The following is a 9,766-nucleotide window of genomic DNA, read 5'->3' on the forward strand; positions in this document are numbered from 1 at the left end:
TGTAATTTTTTAGATAATGGTAAAGAAAATGAATCACTTCAATTATAATATTTATAATAAAAATACATTAATTATAAATAGAGAACAAGTAAATTCCATCATAAATAAAAAAAAACAAGCATTATCCTATCTGAAAATTCTGGAACAAAGTTATCACTTTATAAGGAACATGTTTATGGATCAAGATCCTCACCTGAGCTAAAAGTGAGGATCTTCCTGAGCAAGTTCATTGGGCCGTTTAAATTTTATCCAACGATTACAATTATTATAATTTTTAGAGGAACCTCTTGTTTGTAACCGTTGGATAAAATTTGAACAATCCAATAAGCTTGTTTAGGAGGATCCTCAGCTTTAGCTCAGGAGATCATCCTCATCCTTATCAGTCATCTTCCATTATGACATCTGTCTTCTCCACAAAGATAAAGAAAGTGTAGTATGGTCAAAGAAAACAAAGGAGACAAAACACTTTTTGTAAATTGACAATTAATCAAAAAATAATAGTAGATTCTCCTAGGAGAGGGAGGTGGGGGTGTGAAGGATCTCTAAATCTTTTTCACCAAGTTCATCAAAGTACATAATTCAAACATTTGAAATTTGATTCAACGGGTAAAATTATTATAACTTTTAAAATGAGTTATTGTTTGTAATTATTTGATCAAATTTTAGAAGCCTGAATTATGTGTCTTGGTGAACTTGGTGGAAATGATCCTTTTTCCCTAAGTGGGCATCATATTATGGGGAAATATTAATATATAATAAATAATTAAATTGCATATATGTTTAGGACAAGCATTGCAACAGCATTTGGACCAAACAATGACTCAGAAAATTAAAGAAAATTTTTTTCTTTTCTAATAAACTTGCATTATTGAGCACCCTAGTAGGAAATAAACAGTTACCCACTAAAATTATCAATAATTCCCAGAGCCACGTCACAAATATGCTTCAAACCCTCCTCTCTTCTTGCAAGCTCTGGAGGATAAGCCAAACCTGGGTACCTTTTGAAAGCATTGTGGCAGGCATTCGGGTAGTCTGCGGCTGCAGTGATGTGCATGTAAGCATAGTCATAAGACTCTGAGCCCAAATCCTGCACTGAAGCTTGAAGGGCATCGCCGGCGTAGCCGTACTTGTCGGCACACTCCTTGAGGACCTTCTTCAAATTTGTTTCGGTTGTACTTGAGCTAATGAGTTGAGAGGACAAGTAGGATGAGGTGGCGGTTGCATTTGCCATTCCAATCCCAACCATAATAACTGCCAACCCCTTTGTGTCTGCATTTTTGCTTGTGGGAACAGATTTGAGGGATGAGACGCAGAGGCCATAGTACTTGGTGTTTTTGCATGTGTTCTGGATCAGGGTTGAGTCAGCACGGACGAGAAAATTAGGGTTTTGGTGAGGAAATGCAATTGTGAGAAGAAAGAGCAAGAAAATAGTAGACGAACCCATCTGAGAGTATACTTTTTTCTTTCTTTTTTTGGCTCTAGATTTTGGTGTGGAGGAAGAGAGCGAAGGAAAAGTAGATATTAGGTATTTTTCTATGGTTGAAAAGCAATGTAGGAGATGCATTGGGTGTTTTGACTTTGTGTGTCAAGTGAGCTGTATGCATAATTAAAGAGGAAGAGGCACTATTTGGCAGGAGGATATGAAGGACAAGGATTGTCTGCCCTTTCACTTGTGGTGCCCTCCTAATTCTAATGTCCTCCTATTTTGTGTGGTCACAGTTAAGTCATGTTAATATTTTATATTGTTTTCTTATAGAGATAATAAGACAAAAATAAATAGTAATATAAAATGTTGACGTGGATTAATCGTGATCACACAAACAGAAGGACACCGAAAATGAGAGTGCAGACAATTCTTGTCCGACTATGAAACCATGCTATGCATGAGGTCTTGTTTGGCAGAAACCTAAATGCCAAAACGTGAGTCACGGGTCGCAGATAAACGACAGTTGAGACCCAATCCAATGTTCTCTTTTGAGTACTGAAATGATTTGGTGGTTTAATATTGGGAATCTTGATGAAACGTACTGGCCAAAGACACAATGAAGAAAAAGAGCTCGGTAATCTTATTTTGTGTTTATGATGATTTACATAGATTTGGTGGGTTTTTTTTTTTTTTTTTTTTTTTTTTTTTTTTTTTTTTTTTTTTTTTTTTGTGTTTTAATATGCCATTTACGTTAAGGGGTGAACAAAAATGGACTCGTTGTCAGTCAATACATAACTCATTTTTTAATTTATATATTTCATCGTTGGGAGATTGATTTTCACATTGATGATCTTAGTAATATTACCGTTTTGGATAGATGATCTATCATGGGCAAGAAGAAAGTAGGCTATAATTGTAGTTTGAACACCAAACACCAAACCCTCTGAATTTGGTTCTCTCTAACTGTGCTACGCAAGACGAGAGTGAAGCTGTCAAAAAAAAAAAAAGGGAATGCCAACCAAACATTGATGTGTAGTTCAGTTCGGTTCGCCTAGCCCTTCATCACATTTCCCAGTTTGGACTTTGTTTTCTTTATCTACTAAATTGCTTAATTTGCATCAATAATATAATTTTATTTCCCTCAAAACTTTGAGTTTGGACTCTAGTTGCTCTCGCACCTAAAACACCAAAACTTCATTTGCCACCGTTTTTCCTTTTGTGACGAAATCAAGGAACAAGAGTAGAACAAGTAGCGTACCTGGGAGAGGAAGGATTGAGCGGATTGTTCGTCGGAGATGGGACCGGCGATGGCGATGTATTTGCTCTTCTTGATCTCTTTTTTCGAACCTCACTATATCCTTGATGCCCGTATACGCACCGCCTCCACCACTCCTGTTGCTATTGCTGCTGGTTGTGACGGCGGTGGTGACCATAGCCCAGATTCGAATGCCTAAGTGGAGCTTGATCGGTGCTACCTTCTGGTAGATTTTCTGGAAATTTGGATTGAAATTACGTGCCGTTATTGCTGCTACTGGTATTGGCACTGGACATTTCAGTTGTGGTGGGAAATTTTAACTCACGGTGTCGTTTCACTTGGCGCCAAACTTTTGCTTCCCTTTATTAAGAGTTCAAATCTTCCACACCCAAAAGAAGATGTGGCATCTCTGTAACTTGCTTGAAATCTTGACATTATTTTGCGGCACGAAATTGCGGCATTCCCTTCCCCTTCAATCAAACTGGAATTATTCATTCTCTTTATCGTACAAACGTCATAACTCGAATGATTCATTCTCCTTACAATCATCTAAAAATTATTTATAAAAAAATTCATTTAATTTAATGACCGTTTATCCACCATTATGAATAAATAAAAAAATAATCATGAGCACATTATTTTTTAACCTAACCATTGATTTGTTTGACACATTAATGTCAATATAGAGCATGAATGATTCGGATAAATGATTGTACAATATAAACATGATGTCACATAATGTAAATGACCCATTATGGCGTGGCACATCGCCTTGCCAAGTTAAGTTTGTCTTATCATGACTCTATTATCTGGTTTGTGGAACCCTCAGATGTTACAAGGGTGTTGTTCAACCAGGATTTACAACCCTATTGAGGTAATTTTAATAAAGTTATCGCATATTTCATCAAAAAAATAATAACTCATATGTAAGAGGCTAAGTATTATCATTTTTAGTTGTAAATTTGTATTATCATTTTCAGTTGTAAATTTTTCACAGTACACTTGACGCTCCTCGTGTGAGTGGCAAGAGTTCAGTTTGAAGTGCAAAAATGGCTACCCGAAAGGAAATGCTGGCAAACGATAAGATTGAAGGGAAGAAAACGCACCCGAAATGTGAAAGAATAATGATTGATTTCTTTTCAATAAGCCAGTATGGATATTAACCTTTATGAGAACTTATTACCTTAATCCTATTCTCCTACTTACACTTCAGCTCAAACCTCGATAAAATGTTCGAGCTCATTTCTTTTCTCCATCTGCTCTTAATATATAGCTTACATTCCGAAGGCTGGAATTCGACCATACAAATTGCTGCTGCTCGATTTCCCTACTTATACACCTACTACTACTACTACTACTACTACTACTACTACTACTACGAATCCAATCAATCCGAGGTTGACCTTCTACGATGTCTACTTCTGTCGCTACACAAAATTGCGGCATTCCCTTCCCCTTCCAAGTTACGGCCTTTTATACCTACATCCAAGTTGGGAAACAATGAAGATGTGATCCCAGCGGACGAATGCCTACTGTATTGACTGTACCAGTTGGGTCCCATTTCGCCAAATATGTAATCCGAGAAATCTTCGTTGCTGGAAGACTCCTTGGTGCTCACTGTGCTACAAGAACTTGCATCCGACGAGCTAAATATGGATGAACTCTCACTTGATGAATCTATGGCAGGAATTCTATGCGTTGCATGGAATCTCCAATCACCTGGATCTGGATTTTGCGATTGATTGCTGGTGTAAGGCCTTGGAACCGCGGAGTTACATCTCAACTTGGATTTGGTTTGGCTTGCAGGAACAGCTTCCAAGTTCCGTCTCTTGGATTTCCCACCATTAGAAATGGCAGTACTTCCTAGCAAGGCCGGGGGACGTGGGGTGTGCCTAGAAATATCAAATTTTTAGGTGGTTTGCCAAAACAAAATTACAAAATGACTCGTAAGCTTAGTCCACAGGCATGTTACCTTGCATAAAGTAGCATGTATGCTCCTTGAGATAAGACCCTCTTTAATTCCACAGGTTCAACCTACAAGAGCATATGGCACCGATAAGTTCTTGAAATTATTAACGAAAATTATAAATCAAAAGCAAAAAATCTCAAGCCAATAATAGACATTCTTCAAACATTTCTTTTCATAGAATCAGGTCTAGAATGCATACATGCGAAATTCTTTGGCAGGTTTCATGCCTCTCATCGACAAAAGAATGGAGATATTCAACATAGCAGACAATGTTATATAATAATCAATTTCGTCAAAAGGCACAACAATAAAAAATGCCTCTTCCAACCATTGATTCAGGCGGTGTGAATGTTCTACTCAGAAAATAACCAAATAACATCAAGCCCCATCTGAGATGGAAATATAAGAAATGATAGGAAAACATACTGAGCTGTCATCAATCTTGAACCACTCCCCCTGATTGTTCTTTACATAACATACATAATGGCCCGAATACGCAGCATTCATAATGTCCAAGTGAACAACCACAGCATAAAGACTGTACAAAGGGGATTTATCACTTGTTTCATCCATATACGGGGACATGTTGAGAACCTCTGGGAACCGTATTGACTTATTCAGCTTCTCAAAGTTACGAGACTGCAGTCATCGACAGTAAACATCAATAATATTAAACCAATAGATGAAAAGAACAATTCAAAATTGATAGAAAAGAACTAATTACCTGAAATCGCTTCAATACAATTGTAAGAATATTTGGTGCCTCCAAAACTGTTAATTTCTTTCTGGCTTTCTCATAAGATTTACACCTTCACAAAAGTTGGGAAACAACATACATCAAAGAATTAGAACAATCGAAAAGGAAGACTTAAGACCCACCTGGAAAAAATAGTTTTATACATGGGTAACATAATGAACGTAAAATTTTCCAGGCCACCTAAGAAGATAGGTTGAATTGCCCAACTGAAACCAGGGAAAAAATGATTTTGGAACTAGCATTGAGGTAGGTGAGCACTCTGGGACTAGAAACTCCACTATATTACATGGTTCCTCAGCTATAATCAGACCACAAAATCCCTTACAAGTCACATCAGAATCCTATTCCTTTTTCAAACAATGTAACAAATATTAAGGCCCGTCTCTCTGTAATGTAAGAGTTTTATCCTTCAACATAAAAAAAGAAAAACATTTATACTGGAGCTAGTGAACCAACCTGCTACAATGGTACCTATTATTCCCGTCCAAAGTTTCAGTAGCCGTAAATTGAGCAAGAGCCTCTTCAAGAGTTCCAATTTGGCCGTCGATTTCAACTGTAAGATCCATCATCCGCTCAATTTGCTCAGATTTTCCAAGGCACTTCATGCACTTTATCTGAGAATCACAATCATGACATCACAAAAACTTACCATGATTTTTATTACCAACAATAGAATGGGTTGTGCTTTTGTACAAGGACAATCAATTCTACACAAAAAAAAAAAAAGTAGATCTTGACAAAACGACAAAAACAGAAACTACCTTAGATCGGAGATAGCCTCCAAATGTCATGCCTACTAGAGTTGTTTCTTCAGCCAAAGGACCAACAGCCCCAGCTTCCTTGAGGCAAACAGATTGCATGGTATCAACAGCATACCTGCCATCTTAGTAACTGATCACATGGTACATATTTGCAAAAGGATAAGTAGATCTTATAACTGACTCACCATTGAAGTAACTCATCGCATGGTACCTATTTGTAAAAGGGAAAACAGATCTTATATGAAATATTTCTCCAGTTGAGTTTTTAACTGGCTCACCTCAAAAATTCATGAGCATCTTCTTCCCTCCCTTGACCAAGATGAATTCCAATTTTATGTATTTTAGATAGTATCCTGATGGGGGACAGTAAAGACTTCCCTTCTCTTGCCTTCAAAAGCAAAACTTCAAACTCACAGATAAAACACCAGTCCTTCTTTCGACCTGGCATACGGGATGAATGTGTCAATGAAAAGGCCATCAAACACATGGTTCTAATAATTGAACTGGTTGCAAATATATCGTATATATAGAAGTCAGGAAGATAAACTTGCATGCTCTTGAATGGAGCCCTTGAAGAAGATAAGAAACAAGGGGCCGAGTAAATGCTAAACATTGAAGCACAGCATTAGCATAGCAGCTGAGAAATCCAAAGGAAAAAGATATTATCAGCAAACATTCAATGAACTTTTGAAAGAATACAATAAAAACACTTTTAAAAGAAAAAAAAACACGTAGAATATTCATTACACAATTTGCAACTTAAGAGAATATGCAAAATTCAGCATATGAACAAAGTAAAAATTGCACTAGTAGGATTGTAAGCACAAGTTCACAAAAGGATTTTCAGAAGAAAAAACTGGTTACACTTTATGCAATTTCTTTATGTTACTATGTCATGTGCCTAAAGAACTCTCCACATCACCTGTTCCCACAATTCATGAGTCCAAAGGGGTAAAGATCAGCACTGTTGTTGGAGTATAGTTTCACGAACAGGTCATATGGAAACAATACCTGTCAATGATACAGTATAAAAACAAAATTGGTACTAATCGATAACACTGGAAACTATTACTAAAGGAAAAAATACATATTTGAAAATAACCTTGTATTTTCCAGTCTCATCTCCATGACCTGAAGGGTTGCACTTCAGCTGTTTTGAGGATATAAACTGCTGCACAACTTTCCTCATAGATGTTTTCAATCCATTACTAGAATTTTGGGGCAAGCTTGGGATACTACCGAATTTTGCAGGCAATGCATGATAAGCTTCGATTTTTTCAGACCTAGAAATGGAATCGAGATGCCCTTCAGTGGTCGAAGATGGCTCATCAACAGAAGCACCATTTGACAGAGATCCATCTTCTTTAGACTCATCTTCCCTGTCATTACTTGATGAGCTTTTGGACTTAGAGGCATCAGTAACTAACTTTTCTGTTGAAATAGCTCTTCTAGACTGCTTCTTACTGCCAATATTTTCAGACTGAGCCTCACCAGATATGTTTGCATTTGCTTTAGGAAATTTTTGTGTAGACTCAACCGCTTTATCAGTATGACTCGATTTCATCTTATATAACTTGTTTTCACAAGATATGTCCTCTTGACGATTCACCAGCTTAGTACACTCTGAGGGTGATGACATATTCCTAGGCTGTTCAGGAGCAACAACATCAGAAAGAGGTTTCTTTGATTTGTCATCCCATGATACGGTATTGGATGGAGTTAAATTAGTATGTGATCCTTTCCCATCTGCAATAGGTTAATTATATCATTGTCACCCGTCATGAATGAAATGAGGCTACTTCAGACACCAGAGATTTTTACTGTTATCTACAAAATCATACCGTGATGTAAAACTGTGTCCCCATCAAAATCACTCCGGTCTTGGAACCGCATGGAATCGATTGAAGGCTGACATTCATCCTTGTGACCTTGTCTCCAATGGATGATTTGACACTTACCAGAACTACACACAAATGTTCAAGTGAAAACAATGTTTATATCTACGCGAGCATGTCCACCCCATGGTAATTCAGATTTAGAGTTCAGAAATACAGCAAGGATTCAACGAAAGTCCATAATGTGATGTCTTATTTAACAAAAAAAAATAGAAAAATGAAGTTGGCTTGTATAGTTAAATTTGGTGACAATGTCTTCCAAACTAAAAACACATAAATTGTTTCCTATAGGAGTTAGCAGTCAGATAAATATCAAACCATGTGCATTTTCCTATTTCTCATGTTTCTTTGACATTCTCCTTTCTTTGATTCCTTAAGAACACACACAAAAACATAATCCAAGGGCATAATCTTCCGCAATTGAATCTTAATACACAAGCAAAACACGAGCTGGACAATTTGAAATTCTCAACTAAACAGCTAGCTGAATCCATCGCGTAATTAGCGCAATCAAACACCAAAAGAACAAATTAATAAAAATAAAGAGTAGATTATACTGCAACAGCAAATGCACAAACATAACCATCCAGAAAATGTACAAACCAAGCAAGAAAAATTATAACTTTTAAAAGAAAAACGAACCAGTATCGGACAGCCTTGCATTTAGAGCAGCGCATTGTGGTACTGGCATAGCAGACGGCACAATGGTACGGCCAGGACGCCGGCTGCACCACTGGAGTGAAAAAAGCCGTGGCCTGAAACTCCGCCACAGCGGTCTCTTCGGAAGCCATAGCCACAAGCCTCAAGATTTCCTCTTTCTTCGCCGCCGCATTCTTCCACTTGTGACAAATCACGAAGAAGGAGAGCAAGATAAGGAGCAGCAGGAAGCCCTGAAACCCTATAATTCCGGGGACCAGCATTGATCGGAGCTGAGCTAATATTAGCCGGCGCCGAGGACGAGTCCAGAGCAGAGAAACCCTAGGATGGTTTTTTTGCTATACATAAATCCGACGGTGGTGGACGTGGCGGTGCCGGTGAGGGGGTAGGGAGAGGAAATGGGGGAAATTGGGAGGGGCAGAAAGGGGATTTGAGTGGGGGTAGTGGTGGAAATGGGAGAGAAGAAGCATCTGGTGGGATGCGGGCGGTGGAGGAGGGAGGAGGAGGAGAGAGATGGAAAGCGAAGGGGGAATAAATGGGATGGGGAATATTAAGTCGGATCCGAGAGTGGAGTGTCGCGTGGTGGCGACGATTGGTTTTTTGTTTTTGTTTTTTTTTTTTTCTTTTTCAAATCGTCAGTGAATCTCTAGTGTTTGTCTTGTCCAGGTTAATGTGGATTTTACCGCGTGGATTCATTATGGGTGCATAATTTTCTATTATGTCTTTATAATTCTCTCTAAATATCAAACGCGTTATGCATCATGTCGTAAAAAGTGAAATTTTGAAAAACAAAATCCACTTTTGACTGCGTTAAAAGATTTATATATAAATACATATTGGGTTTGTACATCGAGATCCAAAATCATAGGCTATATTTAGAGTGAGTACAATTATGTTCATTCAATAATGCACTCTTAAAGTTTTCATTTTGAGAACATGTGAGTTCCTCTTCTATTTAAATCCTTAGTTTAATTTAACGATTGATTAATTAATAATCTTATATTATCCCGTTATACCCTAACAAAATCATAATCTTAATTGAAAAA

The 9,766-nt window shown here is 37.6% G+C and overlaps 2 protein-coding genes across 2 annotated transcripts; both read right to left on the reverse strand.

Annotated features, from left to right (window-relative positions):
* Window positions 1–706: 706 nt before the first annotated feature.
* On the reverse strand, window positions 707–1,579 carry LOC137721352 (cell wall / vacuolar inhibitor of fructosidase 2-like). The gene has a single exon (XM_068460449.1). The coding sequence runs from the start codon at window positions 1,562–1,564 to the stop codon at window positions 896–898; it is 669 nt and encodes a 222-aa protein (XP_068316550.1). The 5' UTR covers window positions 1,565–1,579; the 3' UTR covers window positions 707–895.
* Window positions 1,580–3,795: 2,216 nt separating this feature from the next.
* On the reverse strand, window positions 3,796–9,229 carry LOC137720430 (ubiquitin carboxyl-terminal hydrolase 17). The gene is made up of 12 exons (XM_068459498.1): window positions 8,706–9,229; window positions 8,010–8,131; window positions 7,271–7,914; window positions 7,091–7,179; window positions 6,720–6,805; window positions 6,447–6,609; window positions 6,169–6,283; window positions 5,864–6,021; window positions 5,375–5,459; window positions 5,077–5,289; window positions 4,654–4,715; window positions 3,796–4,573 (listed from the first exon to the last, which is right to left on the reverse strand). Exons 1-12 carry the CDS (start codon window positions 8,981–8,983, stop codon window positions 4,069–4,071), a joined length of 2,520 nt encoding a protein of 839 aa, XP_068315599.1. The 5' UTR covers window positions 8,984–9,229; the 3' UTR covers window positions 3,796–4,068.
* Window positions 9,230–9,766: the final 537 nt, after the last annotated feature.

The sequence above is a fragment of the Pyrus communis genome, chromosome 16, assembly GCF_963583255.1.
Source record: "Pyrus communis chromosome 16, drPyrComm1.1, whole genome shotgun sequence".
Lineage (NCBI taxonomy): Eukaryota > Viridiplantae > Streptophyta > Magnoliopsida > Rosales > Rosaceae > Pyrus > Pyrus communis.

Bases quoted from the DNA above. Each gene is read 5' to 3' on its own strand.
- LOC137721352 (XM_068460449.1), bottom strand. From the start codon at position 1,564: ATGCATCTCCTACATTGCTTTTCAACCATAGAAAAATACCTAATATCT.
- LOC137720430 (XM_068459498.1), bottom strand. From the start codon at position 8,983: ATGCTGGTCCCCGGAATTATAGGGTTTCAGGGCTTCCTGCTGCTCCTT. The intron at 6,284-6,446 runs GTGAGCCAGTTA...CTAAGATGGCAG, and splicing joins GATGCTCATGAATTTTTGAG to GTATGCTGTTGATACCATGC. The intron at 5,460-5,863 runs GTTGGTTCACTA...ACTTTTGTGAAG, and splicing joins AATAGGTACCATTGTAGCAG to GTGTAAATCTTATGAGAAAG.